General features: G+C 39.7%; 1 protein-coding gene across 1 annotated transcript in view; it reads left to right on the top strand.

The window, feature by feature from the left end:
* Positions 1-527: 527 nt before the first annotated feature.
* The window catches only part of LDAH (lipid droplet associated hydrolase), a 117,644-nt gene continuing 92,663 nt past the window's right edge, over positions 528-25,508 (top strand). Inside the window, exons 1-2 of the mRNA XM_051810588.1 lie at positions 528-786; positions 14,616-14,774. Coding sequence (XP_051666548.1) covers positions 14,621-14,774 — 154 coding nt within the window. The 5' untranslated portion in view covers positions 528-786; positions 14,616-14,620. The remainder of the gene's footprint in view (positions 787-14,615; positions 14,775-25,508) is intronic.

The raw sequence follows: 25,508 nt of genomic DNA, 5'->3' as shown, positions 1-25,508 counted from the left end.
GGTGGGGGTGGTCTCTCACCATCTTCAGAAAGAGGACAAGAGGAAATGGCCTTTATTTGAGAGAGGGGAGATTCAGATTAGATATTAGAAAAAAAAATGTTCACTGGTAGTGTGGTCAGGCACTGGAATAGGTTGCCTAGGGAGGTGGTGGAGTCACCACCCCTGGAGGTGTTTAAGAGGCATCTGGATCTGGTGCTGAGTGATGTGGTTCAGTGGTTCAAGGGTTCCAGTTGCTGGGCTGACGGCTGGCCTGGACGATCTTGGAGGTCTCTCCCAGCCTTGATCATTCCATGATTCTCTGATTCTATCCTTCAAACACGTTGAGGGATGAATACGAATGGATGATGCCATTTCTTAGGAAGCCCGGTTTATTTTGCTCTTCCAAAAGCATCTTTTTTTTTATTTTTCTCTGCCAGAATTCCCAAAGAAACTGCGAGGTTTGGGCAAGCGTGAATGACAGGCTGAAGGACCCCCACCCACCCCCCACCCCCGTCAAGACGTGCGTCCCGGGGGATCTTCGCTCGTGGTCCCGCCGTTCCCAAGCGGATGGTGGGTGACGGGTAGCACCAGGCCCGGGAAGGGAAGAGCTTCCCCTCCCCTGAGGGTCGCAGCCACCGCCCTCACGGAGCAGCGAGAGGCGGGTCGGGCCCGCCCTCGGCGCTCCCGCGCGGCCCCGGCGGAAGGAGCGGCCCCGCCGCCCCCGCCCCTGCTCGCCGGCTGCTTCCGCCCGGCCTCGGCAGAGACAGCGCCGGCCGCCGCCGTGCCGAGTGCCTGCGGACGGGGAAGGTACGTGCCGCAGGGCCCGACCCTGCCGTCCCCTGCCCCTGTGCCTCCTCCCAGAGCTTCCCTGAGCCGGCGGCCGGTCACCCCCCGCCGCTGCACGGGGCTGACCCGGAGCCTCGCCCGGCAGGGAGGTGCCCCCATCCCTTCTGTGTCGGGTGTCAGGTCTGTAGAGCCCTGTTCCGCCAAATAACGCTCCGGGCGTGCGGTTGAGGATGGAGTAACGCACCCCGTGCAGTAAGCAAAGCTTCCTACGTGCTCCCTTGACTTGTTTTGTCATGGATTGGGAGGAGACTTCAGGAAACCAGTCCTCAAGCGGTGTCTCCTTTTCCAGAAAATAGCTGAGGTGATGCTGCTTGTAGGGTTTTTTTCTTATGTCAGCACGTGTTTCTGTGAAGCATCTGTCGCAGCCTGACTGGTGCTTGTTATCTAAGTGGCAGGTTATAAAACAAGAAATGAAGGAAAAGTCTGTGACCTGAAGGGCCTGTAAGTAGGAAAAGAGGAAAATAAGGTTATAAATTTTTAGGAGTTAGAAGTGAGATGAGATTTTTTAGGTGGAAAGAAGCGTCTTTTAGTAGAGGAGCTGTTGGTTTGGAAAAGCAGCAAGGCTGGCAGGCGCGTACGCCCTTCAGGAACCCGCTGTCTGTCGGGGTGGTTCTCAGGACTGGTCCCAGAGCATCACCACTGTTAGCACCTGCCTTCAAGCCTGCGTTTATTACAGAAGAGGAAAAACGCCTGTGCCAGACAGGAGGTGAGCAGCAGGTTCAGGGAAGCAGTGTAAATGCTGGTATGGAAATGTGTTGTTAAAGAAATTAAGCTAATGATCAAGTGCTGTTGAGATGTGACAGTTGTTGGGAGCATTCTTACCAGTAGGTTTTTTGTTGTGTTGCAAAAATGATGAGACAGCTTCTTTTCCTGCAACTAAAGTGTAATGATAAAGCCTTATCATGAGAAGACTTCAATGGCTTGGATGATGCAGATGCTTATTTTTTAGGTGTTGTACACTCCTGGCCCTCTGGGACTTTGTGATGTCCAGTTAAATGTGAGAGTCCGTCTACATGGGCCTGTGACAGAATCTGGATATGAATCTGTAGACTTTGTGTCTCAGAGACTAGAAGAATTCAATTATTAATTGGGATTATTGCAGTTACCTATTTTCTTGTGGCACTTGCTTATATGATGTCACTGAGGAAGTGGTCACACGTTTACAGAACTGGGTAAGCAACAGCACTGAGAATATTTTTCATCATGGAATTACTAAGAATATAAAAGCAATTGAAGTCAGTGATTTTTTTCAAGGGTCTTTGGCAATGTCCTAAGCAGATGCCTGTGAAAAAGGCAAGCATACTTCACCTAGTTCCACTCTGTAAATATCCACTCAGCTTTCAACAAACTGCAGCCCAGGCACTTTCTGGAACAGATGTATTGAGGTCTTTAAGATCCATAGTGAATTTATCCATCAACTCATCCTTGCCTTTGACCCCTGTGGAACTCTAGTTTTCCCGACATCCAACCTCAAGTGGGTCAAATATCCACTGACTCAGGGGGCACCTCCGTTGGTTTTCAGTATGCTTTCTGCTACTTCTATTTCGTATTTCCTACTTTTTAAATTAGAGTAGACACTGATGGGTCATTACCTATTTATCTGCATCATTTGATTCACCAAAGCAATTACAATAAATTGTGTATGGGTAATGGTAAAACAAAATTACCAATATGACTGCCAAGCCAAAAGACTTACCAGTAAATTAGACAAGATTTACTCTAAAGCTTCCTAATTGCACTCTTCTCACTATTTTGGGGGGTTTTTTATTGATAGCTCGAATTTCTTTTAAATTACACTGTTTTTTCTATTATTGTGATTTATTATAATTAAGGCACCTTTTCTGTAAAAAGGGATGATCCCCATTTTGGATAATGTCTAGGTTATTTTTACCAAATATTTGAAGCAGAATTTCAAGGTTTCAGCTTTAGTGGTGCTGTGCATGCATTTGTACACAAAACATGTTTACAGGATATAGAGGAGAGGTAGTTTTCTCTTATTTAAATCAGGCATGCTCCTAATAGCAATGTAAGTATGTTTTTTCTGCTCTTGACAAACTACAGTGTAACACTTTGAATTTTCACTGAAATGTTTGACAGAATTGGATTCCTGCTTACACTTAGAGTGACGACATTTAGATGTCTGGTAAGGTTTGTGAACAGGTTATACTAAGAGAAGTAAATTATTCCGATGAAAGAATATTCATAATAGGAAAAAAAATGTAATATGAAAGGTCTGAGCTTAATGGAGAATTAAGATCGAAACAAATCTGACTTTTCTCATGAATACCAGCCTGAGTACCTAGTCAGTAGTGAAATGAATGAGAGAACTGTTTGTTTATCTAGCTGGAATTGCACAACCACCCACACAGCCGTGCACTGTGTGGTAAGTGCCCTGTTACCATATGTTAGGTAATCCTGATGTGCCAGAACAACTCTAACCAAGGATGCTCCAACTTCAAGTTTGGCAAGGTTTCTTTCATCAGTATCCTTGTTTCTTTCCTCAGTGTCCTTGCTTCCTTCTTCAGCTACCAGGAACCATGGTGTTCATTTGGTTCTTTCCTTTTTCCATCTCATCTCCTGCTTCTGTTTAGATCCCATTCCCACTGTCCTTTGTTTTGACTGATTCTTTACTCAAATTTTTGAGTTGTTTTTTTTTTAAGGAATATTTAGTGATACAAACTTTCTGTGGAAGTCTGGCTCCTCAAATTTTACCTCCTGAAAGAAATTGTAGCACCAATTGGGAATAAAATGAGTATCAGATTATAACTGAATTCTTGTTTGCACCTGTGGTGAGCACAGGCTTTGTTCATGTATGTATTCATACATAGTCATGTGTTGTCAGGCTTTATCTTGATGGGAGGAGCTGGGACCTTGTGCAAAATGCTGTAATAGAGTAATTACCAGAGTTACTGGTGTTGTGAGGAGCACACTGGAGTGTTCCCAAAATGGCTTGGATACTCTTGTGACCAAAACTGTAGGTCTATATGTCAGAGCACTGGCACGTGCAGGCCTTCCTGCAACACTGGTTCTAAGAGAAACCTTTTGGCTACAGCACCACTGTGTCCAGCCTCACTGTTCAACTCCCTGTCCTGAACCCCTGATCAGCAGAACGAGGAACATCACCAGTGCTTCTTACTGGGAAAGACTTAGACTCCAGGCCTCATTTTAGTAGTACAGACAGTTACATTGCTGTAGTGACTCAGAAAGGGATCTAATGCTACCCATTTTTATTCGTGTCTCCTGTTCATTGGTTCTCCTGTTCATTGGTTCTCCTGTTCATTGGTTCTCCTGTTCATTGGTTCTCCTGTTTGATTTCCTTTGTCCTTTGCACAGAGCTGCCTACAGTCTGTTTCTGTTTGTTCCCATGTCTCTGCTCACAGTGCCTTCCTGACCTGTTTAGGTGGGTAAATTAATATCAGAATGTACAGCTGCTGCAGTAAATGTAAGGAGGAGGTGGTAACACAGGTTGAGAGATTACTGGAGAATGCTGTTGTGACTAGTAAGTTGGTCTACTGTGAGTAGATGAGATTTTGACTAATTCTTTTATGTCCTTGTTGGAAAGCAGGAAAACGGGCAACAGCTGGAGAGCTAAGTTGAAGGTGGGGTACACAGTTGATGTAAGAACACATGAAACTATAAAATTATTGAAATGATAAAATGAGAAGAAAAAAGTGTTTTGAATTCAAAGCATGTTTTAGGTTAAAGGAGAATAACTAACATGAAAAAATTGAAGAAACAAAGAAATAAGAGTTAGTTCTATAGAGAGATTTATACTGAACAATAGAAGAGAGGATGGGGGAAGCCAAATCAAGGGCAGCATGATGCTAATTGTACTGGTGTATGTTTTTTGATTTATTTTTTTATTTGATTCCTGCCTCTTATTAGTATTCATTATGCTCTTTGAACTTTGCATTGCTTAACAAGAAAAAAGAGTGCTCTCATGGAGCAGTGAATCTTATTCTGAAAGGAGGTGGAAAAAGAGTTATTGAACATAAGATGAAATAGCAATTGCTTTTTACTGCTTTTGCCTGTTATTGCTGCTGCTGAAAGATGGAAGTTTCTTCAAGTGCTTAACTTCTGGATGCTGTGGTTTAAGTGAATACGTAGGTTGCCATTACCTGAAATTATTGCATTTTTGGTTTTCATTGAATGTTGTCCAGATTACCTGTATGACTTAAACAACTGTCCAACAGAAATGTGGGGCTTGTAGTTTTTTTGTAGTAGGAGAAAAAATAAGAATATGGAACATATGGTTGCAAAACCAAATAATTCTTTGCCTTTTTTTTCTTTATAAAAGTTGCAAAATTCTCATTTTCCCTAGAGATAATAGGAACCAAATGGCAAAGAAGCATCATCTTTGTTTCGTGAGCAAGCATTTTATCCCAAACCTTAGACCACAAGCAAACCTATTTGCGTGTGTATATTCCTCTCTCTCAATACTATTTTCAGTTTCTTCTCCTGTGTGTCCTTGATTACCTGTTCCTTCACTTTTTTTTTTTGCAATATATTTTGATATTTCTCTCTCTCCTTTGAAGCAAAAAGGCCATGTCTTCCCCCATAATTCACATAACTTTTGAATGTGCTCTGTTTCGTGTGTTGATATGTGCTGAAATCTGAAGGCCACTAATGTTACTTTTCTCTGTATCCAAACTTAAGCATGATGGATTCTTGTTTGAGAAGTATAACATTCCCACCTCTAACTTCAGCCAGATTTTAACCCAGTCTGTAATCATGGTGTTGCATTTCAGTTTTGCCCAATGGCTCCCAAAGTACTGATGTTCAACATAAATAAACAAATTGCATACTTTGCAAACTTTACTGTATTTGTGACAATTTTCTCATGCTAACTGATTTAGATTTCCAAACTGATTTATCTGCCTTTGACTTTCTAATGTAGCAGGCAGCTGGGAAAGTTTATTTACAAGATTCTCTTGACATGAGTCTGCTGTGCCTTTGAAATTTGTTGGTCAGAAGAGACCTGGCATAGTTTTTCTCCCTGGGAAACCTTTCTTACCACATAGACGTTGTACTTCAGCAGCAGCTTTTTAGGTTCTTTCACATAGATATTTTGTCTTTATTTGACCAAGGTTTTCCTAGCATTGCATTCTAATCTCAGAACATATACTTAAAGTATATTTATTATACCCACATGTTATTCATGCTCACCACCTTCTGTTTACACCTCTGTGAGGTTTCAGTTTTAAAATCCCCAAGTTTTTTCTCTGCATCCAATACTTTAAAGCAGTATTTGGAGGGAAAGCTGTCCTTGAAAGTTACTTGATTTCTCCAGTAGATCTCAATTCTATGTGCAAATGAACAACTTTTTTTTCCTTTGGCACTAAAAAGTTTCCCAAAATCCCACTTTTTGTTCTGGAAAATACCTCGTATTACATCAAATTAAACCATCCTATTTGCTTTCATGCAAATGAAACTGTCATTACTTCCCTGAGTTCATTTTTTTCTTTAAGCAACAACTTGCATGCTAATTTCTTTTTTAGGTCATGGACATTCTTCGCTTTATCATCAGGCCTGCATATTGACTGGGAAATTGGGAATTTCCTGGGAGCATACCTACTACTTTCTTGTAATCCATGGGGTTCCCAAGCTAATTATGCTTATGAAGTTACTTGAAGAAAAAACAAACCAAGACAAACTTGAACTCTTTTGGGGTAATTTTCATGTTGGTAACTCTGAACAGTTCATAACCAGTTTGAGATGCTTTAGCTCTTTTGAGAAAGTAAAAGTGACCATCTGGGTATGATTCAGGACCTTGTGTGTAGGACCTCTTCCACTGTCGTCTGAAATGTGTTTAATAAAACGTATTCTGCTTTTAGAATGTCATGTCTTTGTTCTTTGGATACATTTATAGTTGCTGGTGTTGTATGAAGCCTCAGGGACCGTTAGCCACACCAGGGTGACTTCTCAGGGTTTGCTTATTTTTGCTCTGACTCCAGTGCTCCATGTTTCTAATTGAGTGTCAAATTACAATGGCAAATGGAGGAGCTTTGATCTACCTGGTAACAAAGGGACATGAACTGTGTGCTCTTTGAGCACTGGAGAAGCATAACTGGGGTTTTGAGACCTTTGTTAAACTGAGGTCTGTGATTACCAAAGGAGAAAGAGAGGCCAGACATCAAACTTAGTGCCTTGTTGCCAGAACTGAAGTGAATGTTGTTGACTGTTGAGTGCTGTAGACCAACAGCTGATGCTTTCAGACTGCTTTCATAGAGGTTGCCATTGTGCCTGATCCCCATGGAAGTTTCATCCTCTTGAGAATAGTGTGGAAATGGAGACTGAGTGCTGTAATAGTTCTATTATGATAATTTACAAGAGCTCCATTTTTTTTTTTGTAGTCATTAGTACATGCTGAACTTCTTAAATCCAAAAATGTCAGTGAGATATAAATATTGGTTAAAAGTTATGGTGTACCCTCCTAATCCATTACCCTAGGGTTTTAATCACCCTCTCTGTTGAATAATTTTGTACCAGACCAATGTAGACGTGATTAATTGTGTAATCTGAACATATTTTCTGATTTCGTGATTCTTTACCCCCAAAACTCCTTTGAAATTGTTCATATCAGACCAAAGCACCATGTTGGAATAAGGTTGGTGGGGGATCCATCTATCCTTGGTTTGAATCCACAAATGGGCCTTCCCAAGCTAACGGTTTTTTGATTTGTGAGTCCTATGCTGCTTTGCTGAAAAACTGTCTCAATAACTGGTTCCATGTTTGGCACTGACAAGGGACCACTTGTCCTGTACAAAATTGATACCCAGAAATCATTTTCCCTGCTCCCCTTCTATGAGGACAGTATGCACTTCCTTGATCATTGCTACAAAGTTATTAGTGGTAATAAAATGCAAATTTTATGATGATATAAAGGTCTTGCAGGTAGGTGCAATTCTTAAAACTAGGTTTCTCTCTCCTTAGGTCTGTGCAGAGTCCCCTGTATGTTGTCTCTGAACAAGGTGCAGAAATGAAAACTGATTCCCATTTTCATTCTGCACTTTAGCTTTTTATCACTGCAGCCCAAAGTTTCAGTAAGCTATACCCCATTTCCACATGTTTCACTGATATTTTTGCACAGTCATCAGTGAAATTCCTTCAGCTGTTTTACTGCTTGAGGGAGGGGCATGTGGATAATGATACAGGAACAAAACAAATGAAGACATCGGATCGCTAGGTATCGAGCGATCCCTAAAAACAAGGCTGTCTAATTACTTCACTTGTTCTAGAGAAAAGCAGTCTGCTGCTTTGAACTGCCCCATGTAGACATGTTTGAGGTTTATTGGGTTCTATTGTATAACTACATTGCTTCATTTGAGACGTTAACTTTTTAGCTTTGCTCATTTTTACAAATAACACCTGACACAATTCAGAGTTAGTGCAAAAGGAATTAGTATATAACTTTGACAGAGAATTGTACTGCAAAGTACAATGAAGAAATGTTTCATTTTTATGTGCTACTGGCTACTGCTGCTGCTTTACAGAATTAGTCAAGATTTGTGACTAGTGTCACAACAAGTTGCAAGTCTTTAGCCTGTATTTGTTGTTTTCCCTTAGACAATCTGGCATCCATTGTTTGTAGTTTGTCCGAATAAATCCTTGATGAGAGCTAGGCATCCTGTGTCGTGTTGTCCCTCATCTGACACATCATGTCGTCCCCCCCTTCCCTTGTTCCTCTTTGCAGTTTTTTTACCAGGTCAGTCAGTCTGTCGCTTCTGTTTCTAGGTCTCAGCTATAAGCATCGAAGTTCCAGTCTGCAAATCAAGGAGTGTACATCAGATCTGGAGGGTTCTTTTCTGAGGATATTGTTGCTGAAATTGTCAGAGCCTTAGCATAGCAGGCAGCTGAAGGAATCTCACTATTTTTCCAGTTATTCTTTTCCATTGTGATGTTGAATTCAATCATGTAAGATCATCTGTTAGGGCAGGGTTTCTTTTTTTATTTAAGTGGTACAGCTAATCCTCAGAGTACATCTACTTCAATTTCCTATGTTTTTGGAGGACTAGGCTAGTTTAGATTCCTTTTCTCTGACCTATATACTTAATTATTGTCATGTACTGTATGCATGAAGTTCTGCATTTGCTCAGGTTCTAGAAGAATTGGCTGAGATCCTTGTTGTACCTCACACGCTTTATTCTTTCTGATGTTTTAGGGCCATAAGGTTTGTACACTGTTGATTTCTAGAAAACTCTGTAGAAATTACTGTTTTGTCCAGCTGAGTCTTAACAACCTCCAACAAGAGACGTTCTGCCACCTTTTTAGCAATCTTCCATTGCCTCCTTAGCAACTCATTTTTTTATGGTGCATTGAACTGTCAAGACACAGCTTGTGGTTGTTGCATCTTGTTTACCGTCTGCCATTGCAAGGCAAAGTTGGGCTGTGCTGCTTTTGCAGGTCTCTTTCAAATGGCTCTAGGTTGCTATTTGATTAGATCTTGGCAGACTGAAAAAGCACAATTCATAAAGGTTTTCCTTAAACCTCTGACCTGGAAATTTCCTTGACCCTCCGAAGTTTCCCTGCGTTCTTAACCTGGTGGGGTGAACACAGGTGAGCTCAGTGTATGTCCTCAGTACCTGTTGAATAGAAGGGAAGAGTAACTTCCATGCAGCTACTGGCCTTGCTTTTGAAATTTCAATCTGATACATAGTTTGCCTTGCTGTGTGCATTGTTGCCTTTGTTTGTCATCCATCATGACAAACATCTTTCCCAGCAAGGCTGTTGCTCAGCCAGTTACTTCTGAGCTCCTTCTGAAGCCTGGCTGCTCCAGGGGCAGATCTCTGTGCTTTCTGCTGTTGAGCTTCATAAAGGGATCTGTTAGCCCAGTCCTTAAGGTTCTCAAGGAAACAACCCTCTGAACTGAAGCTCTACTCCAGCTGTCTCCACCATTCCAGATGATTTAGCATTGTTTGCTCTTTATGTCTCACCATCCAGGTTCCTGATGAAAATGTTGGGCTCCAGTACTGACCCAAGATTACTTGACATTCAGCTGACAACCAGTAGCTGACTGTCTTTTCAGCTTATTCAGTTAATTTTCAAACTATGCAAGTCAGTTTATTGAGCCTGCATTTCCTAGGCCTAGAAAGGAGAATGCAGTGGGAGATGGTGCCAAAATTCTTACTAGACAATGTGCATTACATCTACGTATTTTCTTTCATTCTTGTAGCCAAGTATTTTATCACTGAAGCAATCATGTTGCTTGATCACGATTTCCCATTGGCAAATTGGTCTCTTATTCAAGAATAACCATTTTATATGATTAGAAGAACATACAGAATACATACTCCTGTGATTTTTCTGTGGACTCAGCTGAGCCAGATCAGCCTACAGTGCCTTGGGTGCTCCTTCTTACTTTTTTTGATGGAAAATGGTTATAATTTTAGATACTTTTTTTCCCTCGCCTTTTTTCTTTCTTCCTAGCAATAAGATCTCCCCTGATTTACAGTGATTTTTGATAAGCAGCAGCCTTGCAATTGGATCAACCAATTATTTTGGCAATTTAAGGTGTACCTAAGTTCAGTCTCAGGAATTTACATACATCCAACTTCTGTACATTATCCCTAAGCTGCAGTCCAGCTCCTTTCTCGAAAAGGGCAAAGTAGGTCAGGTTGCTGAAAGCATTTTCCAGTTGGAGATTCCACAGCCTCTCTGTGCAATTTCTTTCATTATTTAATAATCCTCAGTGTGTATGTGGGGAAACTTTTGTAATTGAAATTACCTTCATTGCAACTTTTAACTGTTTTTCCTTGTCCTTTGGATGTACATCACATGCTTCAGGTCCATATCATCTGGTTGAGTCTCTCCAGTATACTGATGTTGTGCTTGTATGAGGACTCTAAAAGTGGACACAGTACTTCAGTCTTTCCAATGCCAAACAGGAGAAGATAATCACATCCCAAAACTTGCTGGCTACTCCTTTTTATGCAGTCTTGTATACACATGGTTGCAAGGGCACCCTACTGACTCATTTCCAGATTGTTAATCATTAGTGTGTTTTTTGGAAAGCTGCTTCTTAGCCTTTGAGCCCCCAGCCCATCTTGCTACATGGGGTTACTGAGCTCTGGGTGCAAGAACTTTCCATTTGCCTTGGGCTTTCATGTAGTTCCCGTTTTTCCAGCTACCTATTTGGATAGCAGCCCTGCCCTCCAGTGTTTCAGTTGGTGTGTCTTCCTCCCTTGATATTTCTCACAAACCTACTGAGAGGGCCTCCTGTCCCATTGTGTAGGTGTTCAATGAAGACATTGAACATTGTTGCCCAACACTTATCCTTGAAAGACATTGCTGGCAAGCTAATGGCTGTTTCATGTGCTTGAGTACAACTTTGGAAGTGATTTTGTTTGATAACTTTCTGTGAACTGAGGCTGACTGGCCCGGAGCTCCCTGCACACTCCAACATGGGCATGGTGGTTGCCTTCTTTGCAGTTTTCAGGCATGTCTCACAATCATAGAATCATTAAGGTTGGAAAAGAGCTCTAAGTCAGACTCAAGTATAACTGTTAACCCAGCACTGCCATGTTCACCACTAAACCATGTCCCCAGGTGCCACATCCACACACTTTTGAATGCTTCCAGAAGTAGTGATTCCACCTTTTTCCTGTGTACCTTGTTCCAATGTTATTGTGACTTACCAGAAAGCATAGGGAGTGGTCTCAGAGTAATCCTGGCCATGGAAACCCTGGGATGTATTTCTTACGTTTTTTTGTAATCACATGTGTTAAATCTGCGTCAATAGTCCTTTCTCCTTTGTTTTGGTTTCATCATTGATTTATGCAACTCTACCCTTGTGGTTGCCATTCTGTCTCTTGCTTCAGGTACACCAGCCTGCTTGTCCTGTCTTGTTATTGGATAGTTTATATGCCAACTATCAACTGACTCACATTGTGCGCTGCTAGTCTCAGTTTATGACAATTCTGTCACTAAACATTCTTTTGAATGCAAATCACAAATTTTGTTATTTCCAAGCTATCTTTTAAATAAAATGCCAAGTCCAAGTAATAGTGTATGATGGAGCAGTTAAAATATGCTATCAGGAGAGTTGCATAAATAATTAGCACAATGTGGGCAAAGGAAACTTTGTTTTGCAATCAGCATTTTACTTTGGGGTCAGTTGAACCAAAGATGAAGAGACTTAGTCATATGGCAGAAGTAATGTGCTGTTTGTGGATAACTCTGTTTTCAAATATTCCTATCTGAAAAAAATGACAGTAGGTGGCATCCAGATCAGTAGTAAAACACCTAAATATATGTGCTGGTTTGCAAGTGGAAGTGTGTGTCTCAGTTTTCGTTATAGTCTTTACAAACCAGGGGAGGATTTGTCTCATCCTGAGATGAAAACCAAGAGGATGATTGTTCCCTGATCAGGCCATACACTGACACCTAAATCTTTGTATCCTGTAATAGGAGTTTGCATTCAGGTAGACACCTGCATTAAGGGTGTGTTAATCTAGTGCTAAGCCCTGTCAGTCAAAGCCCATATTTCTGTATTCTAACCAAAGTTTTGTAACAAGAGTAAGTACTGTTGATAGAAGCTGCATTTCTTGTAATACTTTTCCTGCATATGTTTAGAGAATTCACGAGGAGGGGTTGAAGAGAAGGAAAAAAACCTGCATGGGACGTAATAAGGCCTGATTTCCTAAGTGGTTGCATCTCTTTGACTCTGTGATGATTCTTATGAAACTCCTACTGGTCAAGTTTGTGGTTTCGTTTTCTTCTTCTTGAAACTGCTACTGGGGCACAAACTGTGCCCACTCTACCACCTGACGGAGCTGATAGGAACCTCATCTCTTGAGACTTCTGCCTGTTACATCTGTTTGGAAATTGATAGGCCATCTTACGATATTCCTAGGGGAAATGCAGGCAATTCATGCCAAAGATAGATGCCTGTAATGGAAAAACTGTTCTTCAGAGCTTCATTTAAGAAGAGGGAGGGCGATCCAGAGGCATTTTTGGGTATTACTCATTTGATCTTAAAACAGGCCTGAGCAGTATGCTAGGAGCACATCCACTATCTTTTCTCTGTTTTTGTCTTCTGTCCATCTCTATTACCAAAGGCCATAGAGTCACAAATTAAAAACCCAACAATAAATAAATAAGTAAAAAATCCCTCAGATATTACATAGAGTTAGTACTAGGAAACTTTGGGATTGTCTCAGACGGGCAGTTTTTTAGAGAACCATTTTTTCTCCAGTGTGCAGTCTTCCTTTCAGGTACTGCAACACTGTGTGTATTTAAAATTAGAAGTTAAAAACTTGACCAAAGCTAGTACAAGAAGTCTGTGTGAACCTGAAAATACTACCACTCCAGTCCAGAATACATTGCTGAGTTTTCTTCATTGCTTAATTTCTGACTTACGTTGCAAATACTTCTTGTGAATGAAGAGTTGTCAGTGGGATTTCCATTTGGAGTTGTTCCATGAAATCAAGTCAAAATGAAACTTTGCAATAGATTTCATGATCAGAAACTTTGTATGGAACCTACTTTATTGGGTAAGGACTGGTTACTTTTGCTTCTTGAATTGTAAACACCTCAGAAAAGGAATGAGAAGCTTAGCGTTTACTGTGGTTGTTGGAGTAACTGGGTTTCTCTGTCAGAACTGGTTTTAACTTCTTTCAGCTTCAAATAATAAAGAAATAAAAGCAGGAATAATGCATTAAGAATACACGTTTTTATAGTTTGACAAAATTCACTTTACTTGCGTTTTAGTTGCTCAAAGACAACAACATGGCAAATAATGAAGCAGTAAAAGTGTCTCCTTTGTCATTAAAAAACCTTCTTTTTTGGGGGGAGTGGGGTGAAATAGGGAGGTAGGGGGAAAAGTTTAATCCAGAGAGCTGTATTGTAATTGAAAGTATCAAAGAACTCTTCTCCCTTCTCTCTAGAAGTGTTTTTTGTTTGTACTAAATTTTTTTCATGGTGGTACTTGCTAATTCAAACCAACATTATCTGTCTTTTCTGCATTGGGTATTCTTTACCTTAAATAATTCAAAACTTCAGATTAAAACTGGAGGAAGTGAAGAAATGTTGTTTCTTCAAGTATACTTTTTTAATGTTGTCGAGTGTCATTACTTAAAATTTCACTTAGATCTGTTCCCATCCTGGTGTGTAGTACAGGGAATTTTCCAGTGACTGTTTATGAAGGTAGTGCCTAAATAGACTTGCAAACTTTGTATATCTTTTTAGGCTTTGGTTTACATGCCTAAAACTTCACAAACTGACTAGGAAATAGAATTTGTATTGTTGTACTGAAAAATGAATCGTCCTTTTTCACTAAACAAAAATAGTTGAAAGACCTAAGATTATCCTTAACTTGATGCTTTTGATGGTTTAAAGGTCATGGTGGTATGCAACAATATCCAGATTTATTATGAGGCACACAGAACTTGTGAAGACAGTCATGCAGCAGTTCAGTGTGTTTGGTGTTTTTTCTTTTGTTTACCTTTGGGTGGGTTTCAGATAAATCTTTTCACTGGATGGCATGAATTAAGAAATTTAAAATTGTTTGCTTTTAAGGTAGAATAGATATTATTGTCCAGTTCATTGCCTTGTATTTCTGTGACAAAACTGAAAGGTACCTTCATACAGTAGTAATATGTATCCCCTTCTACACTCTCTTCAAACATCAAATACTGAATTGGACCTCAGTTTACTGGATATGAGAGCTGTTCAGGGGAGGGGGGGTGGTTTGGGTGGGGTTTTTTGCAATTATTCTGTGGGAAGGTACAATAGCAAAGAGCCAACCATGTAAATGTTGCCCTGTTATAACAGTACCTTGTTCTGCCTCACAGCAAACATGAGGTCACCGTCAGAAGAGTCAGTCCCATTACATGAAGAATTTATCTACTGCTGTGGAGCTGCTACCCATGTCTTAAAGTGTGGGCCCTGGAAAGACCTCTCAAAAGATGAAAATAAAAATCTACCCCGGCTCTTATTCATGATTATTCCTGGTAAGGGTCTTTTTGTGTTTAAGTCCAGAAGTGTGTTGATGTTCAGGTTCAGTATGAAATATCTCACTATTTTAAGTGGTAAATTTTGGCTCATGTGTATCACTAAGATTGCAATGGTGACTTTTTTTGTTGCATTCAATTACTACTGTTACTACTGGTACTTGTAACTGTGCCATAAGGTAGTACTGAGAAATTAGGATGTCTCACTCATTTTCTCAGTGGTGGTGGTTGGCTGGGAGCATTACAGTTTTTAGTTTGTTTCTTTCCATTGCTCTTCTTCCATTTATATCTTGCATGTTGAAACGTTACTGCAATGTCAACTGTGTGCCAACTGAAAAAGGAAAGTTACAGTATTAGAGGAAAAATTCTGGATCCAGTAGTTTTTTGTAAGTTGGGTTTTTTTAATAGCAAATGGTTTTTAACTTAGATTTTTGCACTTGAATTTTTATGCCGAACCACATGAACTCAATGAGCATTGTACAGTTCTATTTAAATGTGGCCATCCTAAAGTGAGAGGTCTAAACTTTTATTTAGCATATGGTAAAATTAATGGAGGTAAAATTCATTGAGGTCTGCCAGTGAACTGTATGAATTCTGCCTTTAGCAAAAGTAGAGCTCAAGCCTACTCAAGCTCAGATATTGTGACTCCTTCACTGCCTTAGAGTTTGCAGATTTCTAATGCTTCCTATGATTTATTTGAATGTATTGGATACTCTGGTTACTTCCCACAGAATGAGTGGTGCCAATAATGACTTTTTTGGATTGTCCACAACATTGGCTCACTTTTGTGGACCCTGTTGCTTTTTATGGGACAGTGTATGGCTTGATCTTTACTTAGTGGTGAAAGTGAGCACGGGTTCAATTTTTCAGGGTTTTTTTTGCAAGGTTTTGGAAGGCCCGTGGAATATTTTATGTTAGTTTCTTTGGGCACAATGATTTTATGTACCCTGCCTTCTGAGTTGAATAATAGTGTAACTTCTAACCCAGTGACAGTGAAATTTAAATTCTCTCCTTAACTGAAAAGAAGAAATAAGCCTCCTATGATTACCTCTTGTTCCTGTTTTGTTAGAATAACCTTTTAAACCAGATACTGCATAGTGTAATTCTTTGGTAAAAGACTATTTGTAAAAATCCAAATCACCAAACAGTTTTCTGGAGGTACAAACCTAATTTAATGCTTTTGAATTGCTGCTTTCCTACACTTAGGGCATTTCTGGAAGGCTTAGTTGAACAGCTAAGTTCCTTTTTCCCCCAGGTTCTGGACCTTTCACCTGTCTTCAGGTTGTGGTACTCTTGTGTTTAGCTTGGTAGTAGAGGATGTAACAAGGATAAATCTGTAAAGCTAACTTACATCAGTAGAAAGATATGTGGGTGAAGAGCATCCAAGACAAGGTAGCTCTACAAGGCATGTAAATTATTCTGCTCAAAATATACCAATACACACACACTGTATGGTCTCCATATTCATCATAGGAAACTTTTCATGCGAGAAAATGTAGTGGCAGGGCTACATGGAGCTTATTTCCTGCAGAACAGTTCTGTGAAGACTGCTTAATAGCATCCTATATTAATGACGTAGGTATCCAGAAACAGACATCAGTGAAATATTCAGTGTGCTTTTGTCATGGTCTGCAAGCTTTTGCAAGCAGCTGATTTATGGTTTTGCTCTTATTTCAGAATTATCTTGGTAACAAACTGGAAGTTCTGTCACAATTTAAAACCACAGCAACCACAATAATGCTATCTTCACTTCAGATGCCCAAATTCAGTAGTGAATCAAGTTACTTGAGCTTCTTGCTGTGGCTGGCAGGGAGCTGACTAGAACCTGGCATTACAAAGTCCAGTTTTGCTTCTCATAAATCAAATGTTTGGGTTTTTTCCCTGCCGGTATATGCCTCATTTTTAGCCTTCAAGGGAAGGCTTATCTGCCAACACAAAAGACACAGCCTTAGGAGGAGAACTCCTGACATTGGGTCATCTGGCAACGTGTTTGTGTACCTAAACAGTTAGGGTTCGATAGCATTCCCCTTCGGAGCTTCCCAAGCATGCATTGTGGAGCCCTTCTGGAGTCCAGCAATTTTCACACTTGAGAGGTGTGTATCCCTGGTTGAGACTCTCTATGGAATGAAGGAAAGAGGGGCAAAGGGACAGCTTGGGACAAGTCAAGGGAAGAAATATCCAGACAGGGGCAACTCTGGCTCAGAAAAGGAGAGTATGCACAGCCAAGCGTTGAGTGATCTGAACTGAAGGTGGTTAGTTCTGCTGCTTGTGTTATCCTGTTCTGCATATTAAACTGCTCTGGTACAGACTTTTCCAGTCCTAACAAAATTCATGCATATGATTTTGTTAATATGTAGTCAAACAAAACTGGGTTGTTTGGGGGCTACTGAAAGGAAAGATGATAAAATTCTCGGCTTCTGCTGGAATCGAATTGTTGCCAGACATTTTAGAATAAATCCTGTATATTTATTTTCTTTCTGTGTTTTAGTCATGTTTGTTGGAACGGGGAGGATTTCTCTCTGGTCTGACTTACTTTTTTAAAGAAGAGGGGAGAGAGAGAAAGCTAACTCCAAACATTTTTCTACTCGGAAATCAATGGCAAAATTCCCATTGACTTTAATGAGGCAGGATTCTGTCTCCTGAGGACTGACAGCTTGCTGTGCTTGAAGGGGTTGGAATACAGAACATGCAGCAGAGTTCAATCTCATTTAACTGCAACAAGCTAATGTTGCTTTATTAATGGCAGTCTGTGTGAACTTAAAATTTAAATAAAGTTTTACTTTATTAGTTGAAACGTTTAATATGCCCTTTTTTGTTCTATCACATTTTTTCCTTATGTAAGCAAAACCTCTGTATAGGAGTAATAATGTGTCCACTAAAGTAATTACTGTGTGTAAGGTCCAAATTTTCCTCAGTCCAGAATATATGTGTACACTTGTTTGCCTTTCTTATTATGAATTCTTCTCTATTAAAATTGATGAGATTTATTCATGAGAGTAACATTAAATGTAACATTTAATGAGCATAACATTAAAGGATCAGGTCCATCGTTTTCTGGAAATGTAGGCGTTATGGAAAGGACAGAAATTAACTGTTTTTCCTCTTGTGTCCTAAAGGTCTGTTTTCCCCCTTGCAGTGTTTGTTTAGTGTAAAATTAGCAGTGAAGTACAAAATCTACTACAGCAATATTTAACATTGCTTGTGTTCATTGAAAACCAGAATCCACAAAGTGTAATGGAATATTTTGTTACTGTTTTAAGAGTATCTGTCTATTTATGTCTGTATATTTATGAAACATTTAACCTTGTAAATAAATACTGTACAAATTTTAAAACCACTGTGCTGTTTAGTTCATGATGTTTTGCTTTTCATCAAAGTTTTTCTTGCATTTCATTGCAGGAGTGCATTGGAATACCTTCATTCCAGACTTCCTAATTTGTGTTACCATTGCTGTAAAAACAAAGCAATTTTGCTATTTTCACTCTTGTGCTTGGGAAGCTTAGTTCACAGTTGATAATGTATAATGTAAATAACATTCTTTGTGGTAAAGCATGTGACACAAGTTTCATTCATTAATATACAGAAATAATTTCAGAATCTGGTTCTTTGGCCTGCATACAGAGTATTTCCTATGCTTGCCAAGTCTCTTGATCTGCCTGCTTTCAGTTGGATTGCTGCTGGGTTATTGGATCATCTTATTGTTTTATCAATTCATGTGGTGACTTGGTGACGTTTAAGGGCTATGAGGACTTAACCCAACATTTTTGTTAAATTATAAAAATTTTATCTCCTGAGTCAAGAATTGCTTATACACAGCAGAAGGTGAGGACTTGGATGCTCATCTTTTCATCTTCTCCTAGGAGTAGTTACATCAGCTTACATCAACAACACTGTTTCACTTGAAGACTACTTAGCTATTTTTCAGCAGTGAAAACAGTGCAAACAATTTGCTTGGATTATGACAAACCTTTAATGTGTTCTCCCTTGAGGTGAGACATCCTGATAGATTTAAAGTCATTGAAGTTCTATTTTTGACTGTAATACCGGGACTCTGAAAAGCTTTCAGTACATTATCTGGCTTTGTCTTCACCTGCTGTTTTGTTATTTAACAGTCATCACCCTCAATATTTGCATAAGAAAAGTTAGAATCACTACATAATAATACTTTACAATAAAACTAATTGTATAGCCCTAAAGCTTAGTTCCTTTGTGTTTTGTTTTTTTGGCTCCCACTAAACCAGCTTTTTGAAAGTTATTAATCATTTACTCTGCTCAGCAGTTACTGGAATGAATGGTTCTTCAGAGGTCTTCTGTCACCACTGAGACCAAGGGGTTTGCTTAATAATAAAAGAATCTGTTTCCTCATTCTACAAACTGTGTAAAGTATGTTTACTCCAGTTTCTCTTCAGTTTTGTTTTACAATGGGCTTCGTTTTATACAAAATTCATGTGATTAAATGGGCTTGTTGGTATGTAATCTGTGTGTTATAACTGTTTGTCTGCAAGAACTGAGTTGGACTTTCGATATCGGCAGATGAGTTTGCAGTGTGTAGCTTCTGGCAACCTTAGCCAGGATGTAATCCAGAATCCTATATGGAATCTTGGCATTTAACGTGGATGGATCAGAACTGTTTATGTGAAGCAAAATCTGGTTTTGGAGTCAAGACCACTGAGTTACTCATGGAAGATACCTTATCTTCTCAGACACTGCTTTCTAAGTTGGCAACCAGGGTCTCCTCTGCCAGGACACAGCAGTGTTCAGAATTTGCCTTTGAAACTGGAGGAAAGGGGAATGTTGCTGGCAATGGACAGCCAGGTTAAGAGGAAAGATGACTTCTCACCTCCTGGGCAAGGGGACTTCTTAGTTCTGGGTCATGTATGCTTTGTGTTTACAGTCATTGAATGAGCTCCAGCGACAACTCTGTGAACAAAGTTGAGAACCTGTTCTGTCTGAATGCATTAGGCAGTAAAAGTTGCTTTTTTCCTCCTTTGGTTTTGTGATTTGAGTTTTTCTTGAATGAATAGTACCAGAGCATCAACAGTAGGAAAAAATGCTGTCCTCATCTGTTACCTCTGCAGTTTTGTCACTGTCATCATGATTATGAGAGCTTTCATGTGGTTTGGGGTTTTTGTGGTTTTTTGGGGTTTGTTTGTTTGTTTGTTTGTTTGCTTTTTTGCTTGGTGTTTCATTGGTGTGGTTTTTTTGGGGGGTCAGGCTGAGCCCTTGTCACTTGGTGCAGAAAGGGACTCTAAGGCCTGATTTTACCCAGCCTAATAGTGAACACCTAATTAAGATGATAAAGTGAATAGTATAAATTTCTGGGTAGTTTGTAGAACCAGTAGGTAGGGATGGGTACAACCATGAGCATTTCTGCCTGCTGAGGGTTTGAGTTGCCCTGGGATGTTGTGAAGTCTCCAGCTCTGGAGATAATCAAAACTTGACTGTGTGCAAACCTGGGCAACCTGCTCTGACTCTACGTGAGCAGGGGTTGGGCTATATGATCTTGGGTGATCCCTTCCAAATGCAGTGATCCTGCAAACATGACCCGTGGACTCGCCATCCAAGCTCCTTGTCCATGTGTTGGATCTGATCTGGATTGATTTGGGGTACCCTGAAAAGGCAGTAAAGATAGGTCTATGGATAATCTTATATAAGTACTTGATTAGAATTAGCTGCCCTTTCAAAAGCTGTAGATTGCCTTCACAGCCACACTGCACAGTGAGGGTCTTAATGCTGAAATTGGGTTTGTTAAGTGCTAAGAATTAAATTAAAAATTGTAAGGAACAAAGTATGGTACTTAAACACAGTATAGACAGAGTATGCCAGAAGAGGGAGCTGTTTTAAAGATTAGAAAAATAGTGGGTTTTGGCAAGCTTATTTCTGTAATAGCCGGTTATACCATGTATGTACAGGTTTCAGGCTCTCATCTCAATGCACAGATAAGCACTGACTGTTTCTCTACTTTGTGTATCAGAAAAAAAATTAGTACTTTAATTAGACTGTGTGACAGTGATTAATCAGTTATGTTGGTTGTTGAGGATCATAAAAATACCTTTTACTTGCATTAGGAGGAGTGAGATAAAGGAAGTCCAATTTGAGTGGAGAATATAAGAATTGGGAGTGCTGGGGCTTCTGTTCCCGGCTTTTTCACTGGATTGCTTTTCAGTGGATAGTCAATCCTCACAAATTGTGTCCCAAACGACCAAACAAATCTTCATTCATGTTTGCAACATTTGTAATTATACAATTGCCCAAGGTAGTATTCACTTACAATCAGCTAACACTAAGTAAATAAATTAATAGTAAAGCACAGCTACATAGAGTGAGGCAACAAATACTTCCTCTCTTGAAATGTTTAAATCATTGGCCAGCTCCATGGGCAGCTCCACTTTTACTTACTGTGAGAAATTCTTGTGCCAGGGCATATATCACCTTCTAGTGTACAGCACTGAATACCCAAAGGACATTAAGGAAAATAACTCATCACATAGAAATACTTCTTGTTTTAAAGGAATCATTCATTTAACTTTGGATTTTGGAGGTTTGAATGCTTCTAAGTGAAAGTCATAAAGTGTAACTGCTTTAGTTACAGTAAGCGTAGTACTAATGTTGAAATAAGCTATATAAGACCCCTTTTTTCACACTGACTTACACTTTATTTTGCTTAATCCTGTATCACATAGTTCTGATGACCTAAAACTGAGGATGAAAAGCTTTTTCCTATGTGGATGTATATTTTCCATCATATTAACATTGTGCAATGTGTGTTTATCTTCACATACCTCTACTAGTGTGAGATACAAGAAGTTTCACGAGTTCTACTATGTTTGCATACTTTGACCATATCATCCCAAGGGGAGCAGTGCTACTATTGTCCATCCTCAGCTGAAGTAATGGAGCAGAGAAAAAGGGAAATTTGGGTGCTCAAAAGTAAAGATGGTGTTATTTAACACACTTGGTCCAGGGAATCAACTTATAAATCTTGTTTGATTGGAGTCTTGGCTCCTTTAACAAGGCATGTGGAGGACTATGGAGCTCAGAATGGCATCTAGTCCAGCTGGCACACTTGAGTCACATGTGGCTAATCAGCAGGAACCAAAAAAAGTCTAAATTTTGCACCTAAAATTCTGTCCTGGTTATATGCTGTTCATATCCAAACAGCTAAGCAGAATTCCTTCTATGTGTGCACAGATACTCACTCTATTTATTTAAGAAAGATTTCTCTTTTACGTACTGGATTAGCAGCAGCATTCATCTGTTCTGTGGGACTTCCAGTGCTTGAAATTAAACTGAAGATACTATACTTGAGCAGAGTATTCAGTGTGAAACATCCTTCCTGACTTCATGGAGAGGATGGCAGTGAATCTGCAGCCTTTTCCTTGAGAGAGGAAGAGAAATGCTGTGCTCTTATCATGACTTCACCTGCAGCACAGGAATTGAAGCAACCTGGGGCTTTGAATGTATTACTTGCCTGCTGGGCTGCTCAGGAAAGCTAGATGCTGTTCCTAAAATTTTCAGGGGTGTCTTTCACTGTATCCCACCTGTCTGTGTTATGACTGTATGGGATCGGCATCATGTAATAGCAGTTTTCCTGGAAAGTCTCTACCATTCCCTGTTTTTTTATTTACTTAAGTAGTTGAACCTCTGTTTGGATGTGGGCAGCCTGTGAAGGGACTGGGTAGCAGGATTGGGTTCATAGAGCTCTTGCCTTCAGACAGCTCTTAGAACTGTGAAGTTGGGTATAAAGCAGATGGTCCGGAGTCTGAAGTAGTGTGGAAGTTAGAAACTGTTTCTAGAGTGTATATTAAGAGTGACTAGATATTGAAAATCTAAGAGATTAGTGCTTGAAGCACTTAAAAAACTTCCTAAGGCCATTATTTCACAATCCAAACTGTTTGTCAACAATGCTGGCATAAGGTATTCCTGTTCCCACCACACTGTGCCATTCCACCCCTCAGTTATGCCAGAACAATAGCTTGAGAGATCATGCTGTGAATTAAATAAATACATAAATTTATTTCTGGGGTCTTTCTACAGCTGGAACAGTTTCCTGGAGCAGGGCCCCACAGAGTTGTGCCAGAGTAATTCAGGGGCTGGTGAGCCATGGTGGGAGGGTGGGAACGACAGTCAAGGGAGAAGGTGGGAGTTCCTTCAGCTGGACTTGCCACAGAACTTTCTGTTGATAAATTACGGTGTCAGTCCACAACATGAAGCGTGTACACGTGGGTTCACATGCTCTGTCTGAAGACTGCTCTGAAAGGAGCTGGTACCCCACCAGCCTCACCAGGTGGTAGTGATTCGCTGAGAATGCCTCTCCCTCAGGGCTTCTGCTTTTGTTTACACTGCAGCTCCAGATGAAGCTGCCAACTCTTTGGATTTGACCCCGAGTTCTCAGATTCTGACATGGAGAATTTGTATTTTACATTTCTTTGTTTTTATTTTTTTCCTGAATAAAAAACATTTGGCAATGGGAAAGGAGCTTTCCTACTCTCCAGTAACTGGTATATGTTATACAAAAGCAATCAATGAGAACGGACTGTGCTGTAGGGTTAAAAGTCTGTGTAGCATAGCAAAGCAGGTAGAAAGGTTTATGTAGAGTAAAATAACGTGTTTTCCCCTTTCCCTATACAGGTAGTCTTACCAGCAGATAAGGAAGTAAGAGCACAGTTTTGATTTCAGTGAGACATAAACATGGCAGAACATTTTATTCTTATGCTTGCATGGGATGTGTATCACCCTATTTTGTATATTCACACTTTGAACAGGAGCAAAAGCATATATACTCACACAAAAAAATACCCCAAACACAAAAACTAATCAACTCTATCTTCCTGATATTTCCAAATAGTCATCAACTATGATATTTCCACTTCTGTCAGCTTTTCTAGCCCTTTCTTTAGTACCAATATTCATAACTTGATTATAAGATCAGTCTTGTGTTCAGCTGACCATATATTTTCTGAGATGGCAATGTGTATAAGGCACTGTAAGCTGGTGGAGCTCAGTGACTAGCAATACTTTAACTTTCATGCATAGATTACTTGGTCTATTTCTTATTTATAAAATGGGAATAAATACAAAATGACCCTCCCCTTTATTTACTGAGCTAAATAGTTTGACTTCCTGAGAACATTATTTGCAGATAAAACTAATTTGTCTGTACCTATTTGATTTCTACTTTTAACCCCCTTAAAACTTGGAATACCTCAGTCAATTTTCTCCAGTTTTTTTCTGAAACACATGGGACTCAAAATGATACCAAAATGTGTTTGACTGGAAAACATACATGCTGATAAAGTACCCCCTGAAGGAAAGGTGTGTGTCATACCCCCTATTATATATTAAAAAATTCAATTCTTAGGACACTGTTCTCCATTATTTTTGTTGCTTATGGACTACTTGTTTGTGGCTAATATTTTAAAATATGCTGACAGTTGAGCTTTGTTTACTGGGTCAGCCCACCAGCTTCCATTGTCTTTAGAGAAGAAAAAAACATAATCTTTCATTAAAAATAAAAACTTCCTCATGCAAAGAGGGGCCTGTTTGTCAGATCTAGGCTTGAAATGTGCCACTTTTGTTAATCTCCCAGCGCTCCAGAAGTACCTCTGGTGGGGGCTTGGCACAGTTGAGCTTGTTAAACTTGAGAAGGCAGAGTAATGACAGGATGGTTGAACATCCAGCTGTGCTTGACAGTGTTTCCCTCCACTAAATCTGGGTGGCAGATGTGACTTACTGAAGTGACTTACTGAAATTTCTCAATCCACAGTCTTCTCCCGGTGTCCTCTCCCTGCTAATGAGGCGTTTTCAGCATGGATCCTTCCTGCCTGGCTGGAAGCAACATCAGAGGAGGAAGTGATCCCTCTCCTGCAGCATGCAGTGGCTTGAGTTGGCCAGAGTTATGGGAAAGTTGTGTTCTAGGGTATTTTGCTTGATTTGACAATTTAAAAAAGGATCTCTTTGTCTTCATGGGGTGTCTGAGGCAGAAGGGAAGAAGAAATTACTTACTGAGGACCTACCTATGAAGGAAATCCTGTGTTTCCATGTGCATCGTGTACAAATAATGCAGTTAAAATGTTTAAAGCTATAGCAGCAGTGTATACTGTGCTTCCTTCCTGGGAGCTGCTACCATAAATACCTGAGCTGATATGGATTTGCCTTGATATTAAACATTTTGACTTAGTTATATCTGAAAATAATGAAAACTAAAAATTCTCTTTCAATTCAAGGTAACACAAGGCCTCATTTCTGTCCTGCTGGTAACTCTTATGGATCACTGAATCTGTATTAGAAATAAATGTGATCCATTATGTTCAATATCTGGATTATAGAAAACAGTAGAACCAAAAATTAAGTCATAGCTCTTGCTCTTGTTTTCCTGTTATGGGCATGATGGAAAAATTTTGATCATTGTCCTGATTTCCATTTTTGAAAACAATTCTTGGTTATTCATGATGGATTTAAAATCTCCCATAGGAATAAGTAAATGTATAGTGATACATACATACTGCCCTTCACCTTTAAATTTTAGATATTTTTTATCTCGTATCACAACCTTCTCTTAAGAGGCAGAAACTCTTCATAATAGACCTCAAATGACTAAACAAATATGCTTGGGAAGTGACTTGTGTTTTGTGTTTTCCTGAATAAAGTGTTTCAGTTGAAGTTTCCATGGAGCATCTACTTAGGACTAGTATTAATACCCCAACTACAAGGCTTTTTTCTTCAATCAGAAAT

The sequence above is a fragment of the Manacus candei genome, unplaced genomic scaffold (assembly GCF_025592945.1).
Source record: "Manacus candei isolate 608988 ecotype Guabito, Panama unplaced genomic scaffold, ASM2559294v1 h1tg000007l, whole genome shotgun sequence".
NCBI classification, from domain to species: domain Eukaryota; kingdom Metazoa; phylum Chordata; class Aves; order Passeriformes; family Pipridae; genus Manacus; species Manacus candei.
Note: the sequence above shows the minus strand (reverse complement) of the source record. Positions and strands in the feature narration are given on the sequence as shown.